The sequence below is a fragment of the Leuresthes tenuis genome, unplaced genomic scaffold (genome assembly GCF_036924035.1).
Source record: "Leuresthes tenuis unplaced genomic scaffold, fLeuTen1.0.hap1 SCAF_3, whole genome shotgun sequence".
Classification (NCBI taxonomy): domain Eukaryota; kingdom Metazoa; phylum Chordata; class Actinopteri; order Atheriniformes; family Atherinopsidae; genus Leuresthes; species Leuresthes tenuis.
Window position 1 is genome coordinate 26,404,765 of NW_027325357.1, and position 17,189 is coordinate 26,421,953.

At 40.7% G+C, this 17,189-nt stretch overlaps 1 protein-coding gene across 4 annotated transcripts in view; it reads right to left on the reverse strand.

Annotated features, from left to right (window-relative positions):
• Window positions 1–17,189, reverse strand: part of frmd4ba (FERM domain containing 4Ba) — a 42,646-nt gene that overhangs the window by 9,876 nt on the left and 15,581 nt on the right. Inside the window, exons 1-11 of one of the 4 annotated variants that reach the window (XM_072382829.1) lie at window positions 16,826–17,114; window positions 12,716–12,781; window positions 12,431–12,525; window positions 12,174–12,266; window positions 11,777–11,861; window positions 10,647–10,703; window positions 10,238–10,260; window positions 4,951–5,034; window positions 3,201–3,266; window positions 2,686–2,743; window positions 2,194–2,280 (exon numbers count right to left, since the gene is read on the reverse strand). In XM_072382829.1, coding sequence (XP_072238930.1) covers window positions 2,194–2,280; window positions 2,686–2,743; window positions 3,201–3,266; window positions 4,951–5,034; window positions 10,238–10,260; window positions 10,647–10,703; window positions 11,777–11,861; window positions 12,174–12,266; window positions 12,431–12,525; window positions 12,716–12,781; window positions 16,826–16,987 — 876 coding nt within the window. In that variant the 5' untranslated portion in view covers window positions 16,988–17,114. Of the gene's footprint in view, window positions 1–2,193; window positions 2,281–2,685; window positions 2,744–3,200; window positions 3,267–4,950; window positions 5,035–10,237; window positions 10,261–10,646; window positions 10,704–11,776; window positions 11,862–12,173; window positions 12,267–12,430; window positions 12,526–12,715; window positions 12,782–16,825; window positions 17,118–17,189 lie in introns of those variants that run through there. The other 3 variants (XM_072382830.1, XM_072382828.1, XM_072382831.1) reach the window with 3 other exon arrangements.

Here is a 17,189-nt window from a genome sequence, read left to right on the forward strand (position 1 = left end):
AATGAGAGTTTTAGGAGAATAAAAGTGACTGAGGAGAAGGCCTGTTCACTTTTCATTAAAATTCATTAAAAGTTTTTTACATCGTGCTATCATTATGCTCGGCTGACACTGTCTCCTATGAGAAACTGAAGATCTGTTTTGGTTTTGCTGGCTCATCATATATGTGGACCAGCAAGTGGTCTGAAAAGACTGTCCCCTAACATGCTGAGAGAGCCCAAGGGACACAGGGGGAAGACAGGAAGAAAAGCCTTGATTTGTTGAGCGCCTCAGTCACCATTTTTCATTCTTAAATATTTAGGCATAATGGAAATGACAGGGTATTCACATCAGTAAACGTGTCACTTCTCTTAAACACAGCGGGGATACAGGCCCTTTGAGTTCCAGGCTTTTCAGTAAGGGTAGATCAAACTGGCATCCATCTGAAGAAGATGATCAAAGTAGTGGACAAAATCTTTTCCCTCCAGATTTTTCTATTCATCACTCAACAGGAAAGCTTCACATCTGTTCAAAACTCACAGCCATCCTCCAAAGTATGGTCTCATCAAATAGTTTTGTTCTAGTTATATTCCATTTGCTGTTAATCGATTAATAAAAGCAGCTTATCCTTTTTAAAATCACTCTCCCATTACAAAGAGTGTAAACTTCTGCACAGTGCTGTCTATAAAATTAAAAGTGTACAACAAATTGCATTGATGGTCAACTGACCTCCCACTAGTACTAATGCTAAATTCAGCCCCACAAACTAACTAAGTGTCCTTTATTGTTTGAGCAATTGTGTTCCCACCAAAACACACACACACAGATTACCATAAAGAATGCAGCATGCTGAGAGGGGCTGGGCTGAGGGCAAGGAGGGATGGCTTGGGCCTATTACAAGGGCTAAGACAGAAAGCATTGTCAAGACAGAGGTCTCATTACAAAGAAAAAACAAAAAGGGAGGCAAACTCCTCCAGTTATCAGCAGAACCAGCGAAACGTGTCATTTAAACAGCAAACACTCACCAGTAAACTGAGGAAGCGCAGCCGGGTTTTGATGAACCCCTCAAGCACCCCAACACTTTCACTACTGTCCCCAAACTCCAGATATGCACCCAACCGGCTGGCAAGGTGCCAAGCCCAGTCCCTAAATCCTGCAGCTTCCCACGGAGCAACATAATTACACCTCCACTAAGAGAGCTCGGGAGAAGCTTGCTGTTCCGGTGCCCATTAATGCTCCGGTATTCAGTGTGCCAGCACACCCTGCCATATCAACAGGTTGCTGCCATGTAACAACAGCTACGGAGCGCCTAATGACAGAGGCTGGTGACAAAACGCTCACTTAGGGAAGCATTAAGTAACACTTCTCACAGAAAGGAAACTTGAGGCACCAAAGGATGATTTTTTTTGTTCAAGACATATTTCACAAAACTGACCATAACATGACAGTCACGATAAGATCTAAATAAGTCCTGTTTCATGCAGATTAAGCCTTAAAATTTGAGCTTGACATTTGATTGAAGAAATCATTTTAATACAGTCTGAATCAAGGAAAAATAAACATTTGTTTGGGTCACTTGCTTATTAAGTTTTCTAAATTACAATATGCAAAGGTACAACATACAATAGGCAAGATTAGCATTTTTATCCATGTTTTGAAGATAAGGTTTGTTAGATAAGATAAGATGCTTTTGAATGCCTGCGAATTTCCATTCACATTTTCCGAGTATCGTTCCCGCCTGTATTTGCTCTTAAACGTATAGACTTGCAGGCACTGAGTACACAGTGACTCTCCAAAATATTTTCCCCATCTGTGTTCCTCTCTCCCCTGGCATGGGAACCAGGGTCTTAATTACACCTATTTACAGTCCGGATGGATCATTAACCGGCTAACAAGATATGTGGGGCTGGCAGCTGTGTTTTCAACTGCAAATTAAAGTATTTCCCAGGTGCCAACCGTTGCATACGTTCATCTGACGGTCGTCTGGTCTGAGCATTAAATGTCACTTGTTAGAAAACCATGCCAATTTTATTTATAAATTCCACACCCTAAAATTAGTTCCAGAAGGAGTGTATCACTTAGCACACTGACAGCAATAAAGGAAAACTACATGAAAGTAGATCAAACGGTGCGATATGGTACCAAATGCATTTCTTTTCAAATGATCATTTTAAAGACCTTTAAGGCAAAAACAGTTGTAAAAACAGGTGGACCTACCGTTCTAGGTTTCAGCTTATCCTGCAAATCGTACTGGCCGATGCCTTTATAGCTGACTCCGAGCCACCACGGTATTCCTTGCTTGTCCTGAAAGTGTGTTCACACAAACAGACACACTCATTAGAGTTACCTTTATAAGAAGGAGGATGAAAAAAACAAAGCTATTACCCCATTAGGCTCAAATCAACATAAGAAGAGATCAAATACATTAATGGCCTTAAAAATTCTGCAAGCCTGACAGAAACCTTTGTAACACTGTTGTTTGATGTTCGCAGACATCACAATTTAATTAGGTCTGGTAGGACAGAGTCAGATGAGTGTAAAAGCAAAAAATGTGGAATGATTGTGATCTTGCTTTAGCTGTGGCAAAGATTTAAAAAAAAAAAAAAAACGACTCCAGCACCAAGCACAGAGTGAGAGAGACTGTTTAGATTGTTGACATATGCTTGTTAAAAGGTTAAGCTACTGTATGACTCAGGGCGCTGCTGTTACCTTCACTGGGTAATAATGTACTCCATATGTGGGCAGGGATTCCACCAGGGCCAGAAACCTTCAGTGAAAGAGGAACAGGTTACCACCAATTCAGCAACTTGCACCTCATCACTGTCAGCCTGTGGCTGTAGTACAACACACAGAGTGGGATTTAAGCTACAGTCAGAGAGACCACAGTCATTTGCAGTGGCGAGCAGATCGATTTGTTTCAGGGCTGTGACAGAGGGAGGGAGAGTCCATTGATCAGTTCAAGGGCACAAATCATCTGGTCCTGGGAAAAACAACCCTCCGAAGCTGGCAGGCTACCGACTAGAGGAGTACCTCTTTTAATTAATGACACATTCTGGCGTGGTGACAGCCACCTCTCATAACAACAGGCACCACGGTACAGACACATGAGGCTGAAGAGAAAGACCTGGAGTAAGCTCTGAAGATAGAACTTTGATAACAGAGGCAGAACAGAGCACAACTATGTTAGCATTATTACAAATATAACACTTGTTTTGATAACTTACCGCACAATTGCTTGTCCTCTGGTCAGTCCCTTGAGTTTCTTGTAATGTTCAATCACTCTGTCCTCACTGTGGATGGAAGAATAAAACATTTAATGAATAACCCCTCAAGTGTAACACATTGTGGCTACTGAGGGATTTCTGTGAGTGGGCCCTTTCTTTGACGCACATTCTGTCTGCTCATGCAGAAAATGCAGTCTGGCCCACTGGCCAGCTGATGGCTTTCATCTACGTACCAACCCTACAAAAAGGATCCCATTTACTTCCCACTGTAATCATTCCTTAATAGCACGGTGACACTGACAACCCACTGCAGTCTAACAGTCGTAAAGACAGACGCAGATGAGTGGTGATGTACTCATCCATGCACCATAAGACTCTGATTTTGATTAGAATGTAAAACTGATTTATCTGCCACAGAGTCAGCAGCAGCCTCAGATGACCAAGAGAAGAGGCAAGCAGTGAAGTGCGACAGAAAAGTGGATTAAAGAGACACAGACAGCAATCCTTCAGACAATCAGATGCTCCCAGCACCTCCCAGTGTTTTATTAGGGCTAATGAGTGAATGTAATTCACACAGTCCAGTCACTAGTTAGTAAGCCAATCGGAAGCAAAAGCATCACCATGTTACAGCAGGTCTTATTCTCTGTGGAAGTCTCTGCTTTGTGGAACTGGTGTTATAGACGACTGAGAAGATTTAACAGCAGAGACGTAAGCGTATACTTAAGGTGCTGTGATCAGTCAGCAACCAAGAGCTAACAACCTATATTGGCTCTAAAAAATCTGATCGGTGACCGCTAAAGATGGCTGATCAAAGGAGCCTATGAGGAACTGAGAGCTGCACCATGTAGTGTCTATCTTTTCCCAGGTCAGGTCACATACTTATAAACAAGGAACCTTGTTCTCACCTTCTAACATCAGCACAAAAAACACTGGGTACACGAAAACAGTACAGCAAACAGTGCTTATCAAGGATTGAGGATTGCTAAATGTCCTGTGTACATGTTTGAGTTGACAACAACTTAATAATGATGAATAAAAGGGGTGAAATAAAGCTGATCAGCTGAGTCAGTAAGAAGTTGTGTCAGACTTGCTGGATAGCCTTGTTCTGGGCATTACTTTGGCAAACATTTAAAAGATGGTACATGTTTGTGCTTTTCCATCCATTTTCACTGGTATTTCAGGATTGAACTGATGCAGCTTAGAGTCACAGCTGTGCAGCTGCAGGATACGTTTGGCAGCCATGCAATGCAGTGACACGGAGCAACATGGGCATTCCCCAGTGGAGGAAAAAGTGACAAATTAAAAGGCTGATGCAAAAGTGACTATATATTATAAAATTATATAATAATATATATAAATTCACTTGAACCATAAACTTGACATGTCTAAAATGTTGAAAATTCATTCTTTTGTGGCGCCTTTGTCAGTAACTGGTAGCTTAGCTCCCCCATCAGAAATCCTCCTTGATTTTCTAAACTGAGACTCTGATCGCTTTGTACTGCAAGTAAAACTTTGACTCTACTTATAAGTACCTCACCCTATCCCACTTCAAAAGAGCCAAAATATCATTTCAAACAGATCCTGTTAATAATGATGAGTACTGACTGATACCGTTCCAAAAATAGGTGATTATCCCAATAACCCAGATATAATCTATTTCATCTACAGGACTACTCGGGAAAAACCCATCCACCCTTTACCACCTTCATACTTTTGGTTTTCTGGGATCTCAACAGCTCAGATATCCTACCAGTAATTGAGAGATGGATGCTCCCTCAGTACTCTGGTGGGCAGGACTGGAAGTTGCTTCAGATCTGATGTGGCAGTCTCAACACTGAAAAAACACAAAGATACATTAAAACTTTACAAACAAAGACACACATCTATTCACAATCCTTGTGTTTCAGATCTGCTTTGACTGGAAACAGTCATTTATTTCTCCATAAATAAAAAGAGTCACATTAAAGCACAACCGGGACTGATTATGATCTGCCAACACACATTATGTTCAAAATGCAGGTTCTACTGTACATGAGAATCTCAGTCAGAGAACCATAATGTCCTGTTACGATCTTAAAATAAGAGATCCGTACCAGCATGTGGACACCAAAGGTAAATGTTTACACAAGAATCTCCAGCCAAAGTCTAAAAATGTGTATATTATAATATTTCTCCACATGTCAGAACTTTCAAAGGGTGCTTTGAATTTCCATCTTAAGGCACGGCAGCATTGAATCCTATCTGCAAACCTTGTTCAGAAAAGGTGCAGTGTCGGGGTATTGTTTTAATCTTTTTTATACACGGTATAAAGAGAAGCACAGCCTGCCAAGACTAAACTTGACTTTCACTCATGTCCTGCCAGATCTCATTTACAAAGGCACACGCAGAGCCTTTAAGTTATCAGGAGCCTTTCCAAAGAGAAAAATATTCTGAAAGCCACCTCATGCTGGTTCTCCACAATAATATGCCGTCTGTTTATTTCTAAGGTTTTATATATGAGGTCATAATAAAAACATCAGCTGGTCCTCACCAGGTCTTACAACTACAACCTCAACTGAAAAACATAATATACAGTGTTATTATTTACTTAACAAAAACTCTCAATCAAAACTCTTCAATCTTTGCACATTCACCTTCTAAATGTGGCTTAGTTTCAATGGGATTGGAAGGAGGTCTGGACTTTGACTGGACCTTTGCAACACCTTGATTCTTTCTTTTTCACACATTCTGTTGTAGATTTGCTGCTGTGTTTGGGAGCTTCGTCCTGCTGATGAATGAGTTTCAGCTGAGCTTTATCTGTCAGACAGATGGCCTCACATCTGACTCTAGAATACTTTGGTATACAGAGGAGTTCATGGTGGACTCAATGACTGTATGGTGTCCAGGTCCTGTGGCTGCAGATCAATACCCAAGTTGGTATGAGGTGTTTGTGCTGATATGCTGTGTTTGGTTTTCTCCAAACGTGCTGCTGTGCATTATGACCAAACATCTCCACTCTGGTCTGATCTGTCCAAAGGACATTGTTCCAGAAGTCTTGTGGTTTGTTCAGATGCAGCTTTACAAACCTAAGCTGTGCTGCCATGTTCTTTTTAGAGAGAAGAGGCTTTCTCCTGCAACCCTTCCAAACAAGCCATACTTCTTCAGTCTTTTTCTAACTGTGCTGTCATGAATTTAACATTTAACATGCTGACTGAGGCCTGTGGTGTCTGAGATGTAGCTCTGTTTTTGCAGTTTCTCTGAGCATCGCACTGTCTGCCCTTGGGGTGAACTTACTGGGACGTCCACTCCTGGGAAGATTGGCAACTGTCTTCAATGTTTTCTATTTGTGAAAATTCTCTATCTTTGTAGAATGATGGACTTTTAACCCTTTCCACATAGATGGGCAGCAACAGTTGCTTCTCTGAGATCATTGCTGATGTCTTTCCTCCTTGACATTGTGTTAACACACACCTGAATGCTCCAAACCAGAAAACTGAAAAAACTTCTGCTTTTATAGAGGTGCTTATCAGTTAATGAGTGGCTTGATTCGCAGAGCCGGGCTGCTACTTACCCTCTAAATACCTATGACAGCTGTAAGGGTACACTTATATTTCCACACAGTACTTCTGAATTTAGGCTTAAATCAATAATGAAACAGAGTAATGTGCTATGTGTCGTTGGACCAGATGATTTTTTTCTAAAATATCCTGCTGCGTAAAGCCATAGAAATGAAAAAGTGTGTATTTTCTTCCAGACATTCACTGTAATCCTGTGAATTGTAAAATAATGATTATCTCACATGAAATGCCTATGGTAGATTGTTAAACCGTCACTGCAGGTTAGCTAAAGGTCCCACATCATGAAAGCAACATCTACAGTTCCTCTATCCTGCAAACTCTGAAACTCTTGTCGTAAAAACAGCAAAAAAACATATCATCCGAACAAACTAACTGTTGTGTTTGTCACTGTCGAAGTTTGTGATGAAAAACTTCCAAGTAAATCCAATTTCACTGGATTTATAGTTTCTGTCAGACAACCACAGCTCTGGCTTCAGTTCACTGAGGATCTGAACAAAAGCCATTGAAAAACACTTGGCAGCTTCTGCTTGTGTTGAAAAGAATTGGACCAGCTAGTGTTGTTAGAAAAAACCTTCTGCCACCCAGACTGGCCTTCAGTGGGGAGGTCAGACTATATGAAATATAAAGCAATTTGTACATCCTCAGCTAAGTCTATAACAATTACCTCAATACAACAAAATAAGACCCCTGGATGATTTCAAGCTAATAGCCCTTTGACCTTAAATTGACTTACGGACATCAATTTAACTCTTATTGAAAACCTAATGAAATTTAACATCCTCTGATGTGGCACGACAGAACCCTAATGATCCAGTTATGTGAACCAGCTTACTAAACAAAAAACAAGAGTGAGCTTCTGCAAGGGCAGAGAGGCACTTGAATCACTCTTCCCTGTAGCTACCTCTCCTTGCTTGACTGGGTTTTGCTGCCACGGCACTTGGCTGCGCGTTTGATGGCATACATTTTATGGGGAGCTGGGCCTCGGAGTTGTTGGGGTGATCTACTCTGCAGCCGCGCTGCCGTGTCAGCAATCTGGAATTCATTACTACGTCTGCTATCTTCCTGCAGCGTGGGGGCCATTCCTAAAGCCGGTACAGCCCAGCCCAGTGCAGCCTACCCAGTGTGGGAGAGATAATACTCGTGTCAGCTATTCCACAGGGCTGAGACTTGGTGACTTCGGAGGGAAGCACAATGAGAGAGCTGGTTGCTGAGAATGAACCACTAACTACAGGCTACACCTGCAAATAGAACTGCGGACAAAAACTGGGTGTAATGCTGGTTCATGAGTGGTACATTTTCAACATAAGTCACACTCAAGCTAATTTAAAATCAGAAGTTGTTCATTTACACTGGAGCACACAAGTGTCTGAAGCTTGTGTTTGAGACTGATTACAATTATAAAAGTGGAAAAAATCCCCCAGTGGCTCTTTAGGCATAATTAAAGACATAAATCAATTGAGTGATTTCCCACAACTTCCTTAATCCCAAACTCTCAGAGAACAACTGCAACTTGTTGCACTCAGCTGCTGCTTGTAGCCGGAGGTGGTGAAAGCAATAGCAATAAAGTGCAAATAAGTGCTGTGGTGTAAAATACAATACTGACTGAGCGAAGGGAATTCAAGCACGGTGCAAGTACAATGAGAAACCTGAATGCGCATTAATTCAACGCACAGCAGGGGGTTGGCCTAGACCACCACAATAACATGACTACAGTGAGTCCCCCTGACGCCAAGTTGTCTGCAATTGGACAGTGGGTCTGGCTCATCCCTCTTAAGGCAGCTGGCTGGAAGAAGAGAGCTCCCTGACTCCTCCACAGCTAATCTTACTGCTTCAGGACCCTTTGCTGATACAGGGAGGAGGAGGCACTTTTATATTATGCACCTCATGAGGGGATTTCCTGGGCCTGTTCTTTCTAACAAGAAGAAATAAAGGAGATGACTGACAAGGAAGAGAAATACTGCCGCAGGATAGCAAGGGAAGAGCCAATTCAATACTGGCATTTGATATTAGGGTGTAAAGCTGCTATGCTCAAATGACAAAAGTCTGGAGAAGACAACTTTATTTTGCCATTTTCTACATCTTTTGCCAAGGAAGGAAACAGATTATACTCTTATAATGATTGTGAGGTGAAACTGAACAAGTGTACAGCCTACCTAACGACTTAATGTCAAAAAGCCATAATCGGACACAGCGGGACAGTCTATATGCCAACAAAAAAAAAAGTAAGAGCAAAAACTTGTTGCTGATTCCAAAAGATTTGTTGGCCAGTTGTCTTTTATTGTGCTTTCAGAGGCAGGACAAAGTACAGCCTATCCCCACACCCACACAAAGCGAAAGTTCACCCTGCACGGTGCACACTTCACTTCAGAGTAAAGTGATTTCAATCTAAAACACTGAGGGCTAAGTCTGCACTGAAGCTGTAATAAATTGTAACAAATAATTATCAGGTCACTGTGCTTGTACATCAATCATCTAATGAGCATGAGTAGATGCTGCAGTGGTGCTTTTCTTTCTTGCAAGAGAACAAAAGGCAGTGGTTTGACATGAGGTCAAACTGCTTTTTCAGCATTGCATATATCACCATTCAAGCTACACGCGCGCTACTCCTTACAGTGCACAAATCTTTGTGTTTGGATAATGGACAGCAAGGCCTTTAGAGGAACAGAGACTACACAGGTTCGGCTGCCTCAGTCTGCCCACTCACTCTATCAGACCGAGCAGTGTTTACTAATGCTAACTAATACCCTTTACTCCTAGGGCTGGTGCAAAAAAAAAACAACATACCTTATTAGCAGGTCCAGTCTGAGAACCAGGTGAAGTGTGAAAACAATGTCACCACAAGTGAGCAAAATATGGGGTGGTTCTGTACAGAATCTCACCCCAGTCATCGGACAAACTATGTGTACATGTGTCCCTTAAGCTGCACGCATCAGGGTACGTGACATTTAATAAAAGATGATGTAATCTCAACATGTCAGAAAGAACTGCATGTTTAAAGTAGAAACACTGCCTTAGTGATACAGCAACAGGAATGTTCTGACTTTAGAGGCATTCTGTGGGCCATGTGGATGGCAGTGAGCCAGCAGGGGCTAAGTTCAATGTCACAAGCAAAATCTAAGCAATTATTAACTGTGGGAAGGTCCAACAACAAAAAAGATTTTTTTTTAAAAATCTATATACTGAAGACTGACCAAACTCCGCTTCTTTGTAGAGAACCACAAGAAAGCATATCGAATTGGCTGCCAACACAGCTAAATAGTATATTTGTTAGTACATGTCATTTAAAAAGACAAAAAGCTGCAGATGAGTTCAATAATGTTTTTGTATCAGGATAACCCTTTGATTCTTATTCGTAAGATATTTTTGTGAGAAGTCAACTTAATGTGAAAAGAAAAATAACTATATTTTCATTTATTCCAACTAAACCTTAATTTCAACGTGTCTTTGAAGTTATAATATAGATATATGGTAACTTCTTACCTGGTATAATCTCCTTTGGCCTCCTTAAAACAAAGGGAAAATTACAAAGTTAGTAAAGCTATTATAGTGGGGGTAAGATAGTGCTTTCTAAATTGACAAGTGTGCTAATGTTAGCCATCTGCAAAATCTGCATAAAAGCAACGTTGCACGATTTACTAGAAACGATTTTTTTAAGAATGAAATTTTACCAGTGCCCGGGGCCACAGATTACTTCATAGCAGGAGCCCATTTTCATTTAAGAGAACATATTGAATATAAAAGGGTTCCGTTTCTCTAACCGACAAAAGCACCCCCCAAGAGACAAATGTTTTCAAATGTTGCGTGCCCCGACCGTCCGCCCTCATCCACATTTTGGGGTGAGTGACAACGTTTCAGCATGGAAAAAGGCTGCGACAAAACTCATTCTTACCTGCAATGCGAATGCGGCTAACTTGAAAACATTTTTGCTCTCCACTTCGATGGTCTCCTGTTGTAAAGAAAAACCGAATTGGCAGGGTTTTAAAACATATACACACAGCGTTGTCTGTCTTCACGGCTTGACTCGCCAGAGAGCTTTACAGTCCCGTACTTTTAGTCCGTACCTCGGTCCCACCGTTACCGACTGAACCATTACCGCAGAGGCAATAAGGTGTTTTAAATTGTCAGATACAGATGATTTAATAAAATTTCTCAGCGCCCAGGTTATCCTGAAACTTGCTATAAAAAGTAAAACTCACTCTAGTTAATAGAAAGTCAAGCTAATTATCCTATTATAAGTTAGAGCCCCTCGATAAAGTGGTACATCCCAAAAGCAGGTTCAACAGTCTCCGTCTCCCATGGTGACCAGTCTGCTCTCCCCGCGAAAGAAAAAAAATGCACTGCCTGCAACGTTTGATCCTGTGCTGCATTCATGTCCTTCTCGTACAATTGTAACTTATTTTTTCGTCTTACTGGCAACTACCACCAGGCTTACAGTAACACACTTTTACGCGCATTTTTATTTTCAACTAAACTTTCCACAGTTTATGTATGTACATATAATGTAATAGAACACGACGACCAGTTTAAGCGTTTATTCTCGAACTTTTTAATCTACTTTGATGACAAGAAAAACAAAACTTTCCTATAGTCCCTTAAAGTAGCATTATACTACTGGATAAATCCCGTGTAGTACCTAGTTATTAGTGATAATAACTAATAGTTTCTTAGACACATAAAACCTCAACAACGAATTTTTACATGCCTACCAATTTTGCATTAAGAAATTAAAAAAAAAATTGAGAAAAAAAATCAAGAAAAGTTTAAGTGTGTATAACAGATCAAATATGCATGTTTGGTATAATGAATATGATATCCATGTTAAGTCCTACAACCGGAGCAACATACTGATTATTTGCTCACCATCCCTGTCAAACAAGGTGCTTTTGGTAGCAATGATATTTGACCAATAGCTGGATCGGGCATCTTGTCATAGGACAATCATGCTTGCAATGATATGCAACTTAATTAGATTACATATAAAAAAGAAATATGAGAAGTGTACTGCTTAAAAACACTTACATTAAACACTAAAGATTTAGCGTTTAGGAAGAACAGCTCCACTGTTGTATTCTCTTTCAAGAAGGTGATCCTCTCAATATAAAACCTGCGAGGAGTTCATTTTAGGTCAGCAAGGCAAACATGAAACTCAATATCAATGCATCTGTCTGTGCTACCATTATCCAAAATCCACAAATAACACCTCATCTTTAAACAGCAAAACTTTAACTATGCTCCCTCACTGCCACCTGCTGGTTAGGTCAAGCCTAAAGGGACACAAAGCTTGAAAAAAGCCTTTATTACTTACAACATTATCTTTTATGTATAACAAATATTTTCAATGGTGAATATGGTTGTTATTCTTATAAGGCACTCCACTGTTCCACATTAGGTAAGCTTTTTATGTAAGCGCACTCACCTCACAAGGAACTTGAGTTCCAAAGGCCCAGAAGTCTTGGAGAAGTCATGATCAAGGACTTTACGATCCAGCTGGAGCCAGTTATTCTGGCCACTGAGCAGGGATAAAAGAATAAATCCCATGTTTGCAATACATGCTTACTCTATATTTGTTCTTTTCCCTCACAGTGTTTTTTAATCATTAGTGTGACAATCAACATTTTAGCCAATGCAGTTTTTCCTCATTAGAATATTTTCTAGGTGAAGAAAAGTACTTACGTATCATCTATGAAGCACAATCCAAAATATTCTTTCTCCTTCAGGTTAAAATGGGATGCCACCAAATCTAATAACTCACGGGACAGCAGCTTCGGCTGGAAGGTTTAGAATAAAACACAGGAGCTTTGTTTGGATAATTTGTATGCAAACTCAAAAGTAGCAACACATTGAAAAATACAATGACACAATAAATTCCAGAGCGAGTGGAAAAAAATGAACATTTATCAGAGTTCCATCCTGGGACAAAACACCTCTCACTGAAAAGAAATTAACCTGACAGATTACCTGAACCAACAGCTCCAGCTTCCTGTCATCGAGTAGGTGAACCTGGCACAGACGGCCCTCTGTCATCTATGGGGGAACACAAAGATTAAATGAGACGCCAAAACTCCTGCAAAAATGCACACTCAAGCTCCACCTGTATGTCTCCGCTCAAAGCTCTCTCTCCTTTAAGACTAAGAAAAAATGGCCCCCTCTTTTGCAACAGCTGAACGATGGCTCACCTCACCTCAGTGTCGTGTTTTACTTTGTGATGGATGAATGGGTAAGCAGAGCCATTAAGCAAACATCCATATAGATACCAAGTCCCAAAATATCCAAGTTATTACAAGCTCATACTCCAAATTTATTTTTAAAAAAAGCAATTTCGAAAACTGCAGCAGGATACGGCAACCAAAATTCAGTTCTTGTTTGAATCTCAAACAATGGATTTAATATTCTTTCACAATTGGAATCTGCTATATTGTCTTTGTCGCCCACACATCCTTCCTCTGCATCAACATCAGTCTAATGAAAATCCAAAAAATTTCATCATCATGTGTTTTCCCTTCCAGCAGAGAAATGAAACAGAAACACAAAGTTGTCTTACTCCACAGTTTTACTGAATGTATACTCTATTGTTTATGAGGAATGGTTTTAAGACTTATGTTGTTGCACTCAGCTGAAGCACCCTTCAGTGCACTCAAAGGCAAAATATTGTAGTGTTGAGAGGAATAGAAATAAGAATCAAGTCATATTTCAGTGCATTACTATGCTGTTGTTGGAATTTTTAAGTCCCAAAACATGTTTGTGATATTTATCTAAGATATTTCATGTTTCATTACTCTGGACACTGTAGTGATTTATGAGTACTGTAACACTGTGGACTAAGATACTACTGAATTTATTTCCATGCTCACACAATTTATGTTAAGAATTGTGCTTCTGTAAGTGTCACAATTTAACAATACAGCATAAACTTGATCATTCTTTTTTTAAAGAGCTGTTCAGTTCTTCATTTTGTTTCTTAGCAAGAGCTTGATGGACTGATACAGTTTCTCTTGTGTTCAGGTGATATTATATAAAGCTACTATACTAAGCAGTTAAGCTCAAATTTGCATAAAGACCAGAAGCACACAGAAAACAGCTAGCCTGCCGCTACCCCAAAGTCCACCTGTCTCAGCCTCTCACCTTTAAACATGTTTGAAAGAGTAAATTTACAGACGATATTTAGATTGCATCTTTGAAATTCTAACATCCAATCCCAGCTCGTATCAACCCCTAAATACTCACATTTGCTCCTGAAAATTGCACTTATGAAAGTTTTGTTATGAACATTTTTTATTGAAATGGTTCGAGGTATGACTTGATAGTTTTTCTTCATTTAGCAAATGGATGTTTATGAATATGCTAATCTGACTCTGCGCACATCTTCACTTGCCAACAGGTGACACTGCCTACCCCGTCTCCCACGACTCTGTTTGTGCTTTGCTCTGTTGAGCACTTCCAATATTGGGATAATTCAGCTGTAAACGTTTGAAACAGAGAGCAATTCTAAAGAAAATAAAGCTAAATTATGCAAGTTTGCATGTACGTGGGAGTATCAGAATGGTAACATATTCACGTTGTGTAACTTTTTTATAATAACATAATTGCACTGCCTCCCAGTCTGCTGGTTCCTCTTCATCCTGTTCACTTGGCCTGGCCAGTGACTTGCAAGGCCAGCTTTTCATTCAGCCTTGCTTTTGCTGTCTTCTACACCTAGTTTGTGCTAACTACTTTATAAATCAGTTCAAGCAAAAAGCACCAATAAACAAGTTGTCAAGACTGTTTTATGTAGAATATATGGGCTGTCTGACCTTGCCTTTTTGAGGCTGAAGCTGATGTTCTGCTCATTCAAGAAAGAAATCCTCAGCCAAAGCATTGATGGCTGATTTTGCTCATGATTAGTCTTGCGAGAAAGATTAGAAAACGTCTTATGATTATGTTAACAAGGTTAAAGACTGTATTTTTTATCAGAGTGAGACTTTAAAATTTGACTGTTGAATAGGCCAACTCCATCAACTACACAAGCCTCACATCAATAAATGATGATAAATGATTGAAGCCGCCATAGGAATTTGAAAAAAAAATCCATCATAATAACGTGACAAATGCTGCTCTTATATGAACATCTGAAACATAGTGGCTTCAATGTTCAAATCCAAAACACACGTTAGAAGCTGCTTTCCTGCTTCCTAAACCTACATAGTTTTTCCAATAACAGTCACAGCAGTAGGCGTACTTTATTTCCGTTTGGCTGCAGTAACACTATGAACGTCACTGCCAAGAGTGTGTGCTTGTGTTGACCGAATGCTGTCTGCTGCCTCTAAATGTGTCCAGGACATATTTTCTTTCTGTGACTTCAGTGAAAAACATGTGGCATCAAACTAACCGTAGTGGTGGAAAGTGAGGGTTATATTGACATCCAGTCAGTGGGACCGCAGGGCAAGAAGACGCCCTGCCTGGTGTTGAACTTCAGTCTCCCTGGACACGTTGTCCTCAGCACCACAACAGAGCTGTCATTTCACTCTTATACACCACAAACCGCGTTTATACTCTTGGTTTTCACCGCCCTAAGCCTTAATGAGATTTACTCTTCTGTGGGCTGAACTCAACAAGGGACTGCATTTGCAGTCATGCTAACTTAGTGTGATGCTAATTGCTATGTAGAAGTTCCAGATCTTAACATAATACCCACTCCTTCTGCTATATCGCCACAAATAATTTAACATGTGTGGGATTTTCTAGCTTTTAACCTCAGTTGGCAAGAGGGGAAAATAATCTTTGTTACTGTCAACATTTGATGAATTATAATGCATGGCAGTAAGGACCACTGCTTAATCAGGGAGTAATCAATAGCAGTCCTTACAGTTGTTGTGTCTGTCCAGACCACAATTCCTTCAAGGGGCTACCCATCAATGCTGCATTGTAGTAAGCAGTGGCATCAAAACATGGAGACAGGGACAAAGGTTTTTAGTCAACAGTCTGATTTCAAGCTAACAGCAGCCACTAAATCTCAGAAATTGTGCAGATGACTCTAAATCTTTTCAGTATCTATGAAACCAGCTCCAAGAGTTCGTTTCACTTTAGTATGAGTCTTACAAGCAGCTCCTTTCAGTGTTTATTCTTTGGAATATGACAAAATTAAGGGAAACGCCAGTGACAGTGTACCATAATTTATTTTCGTGGTCACTGCCCTCAGTCCAGCTGTAGTGAGGGGTCTGAGTTTCAGAGCAGGGTCGTCCAAGATAAAAAAAGAAGGGTCATGACTGTGTCAGTGAGGTCATCACCCCGGAGTCCTGTAATTATGAGCATGGAGCCTTGATGGGGCTTTTTTCATACGAACATCAGCTGCTGACCTGCCCAGACTCCAGTGGGCCCACCCTGCAGCTCTGACCAGATCAGCAACCCACCACTTCCCACAAAAACTCTAGGAAACCACAAGCTGAGTGGTAATTGGGGAGTAATAGGATAAGTGTATACAAAGTGTGGGGAAATAAGCCCTCCATTTACTGATGCTTTACCTGATTATTCGCGTTGTAAGCAACGCTACTTCTACACCGATCTGATACGTCCGTTATTTCTGAGAACACCTTTAAAGACAAAGCGGTATCTCTGCTATTTAAAGATGTCAAAGAGGAAAATATGAATTGGCATTACATGTCAGCTCAGAAAAAGCCAACCAAAACAAAAAAAAACACACAGAAAGCATTCAGGTGTTTCACCAACAACGTAGTTCAAAGACAACTTTGAAAGTTTTCCTCTTTAGCCAGACGGTGGGATCAAACGGCTGGTCATGCTGCTTTTCAAATGACTGCCATATGTGCAGGGAGAGGGACCCTTGTAAAAAAAATACAGACTTTGTGACTCACCAAGAGGCAGCTTGCGCCTCCTCACATAGACAATAAATAAACATAAGCATGCACTAATGAGCCAGATGAGAAAAAGTGCCAGCTCAGAGGAAAGTTGCACTATAACTCACTAAGTAATACCAACAGCTGTCAATAAATAAACCACTAAAACGTGCTGTGTTTATAGTCGTCTGTCTTCTTCCGGAAATCGTTCATGCTGCCATTGCTCTCAGAGCTGACATACCTGGTAGCATTTTCCTATCCTGAACCAGGTTTCCAACAAGCGCCTGCATGGCATCAGCCCCCGATTGTACCACCTCCTCAGCGTCTGATGTGCCAGGCTCCAGATGAGCTGGCTGCCCGATGCCACCAGGTCTTCCATCCCACGTATAACACGGACAGCCATGGCAGAGTCTCGTTCCTCTCTGCTGGTCAGTTTCTACCTTTTCCCTATGACACCTTATGCTTTCAGAACTAGTATTAGAGCTGATCTGCAGAGAGCTTTGTTTTGCGTCAGAGCAACAAGCTGAAAGCAGCATCTAAGCCTCAGCACATACACTAGTCTACTATGTCTCCCAGCTGATGTAATGTCAGTGAGTGTCGGTGCT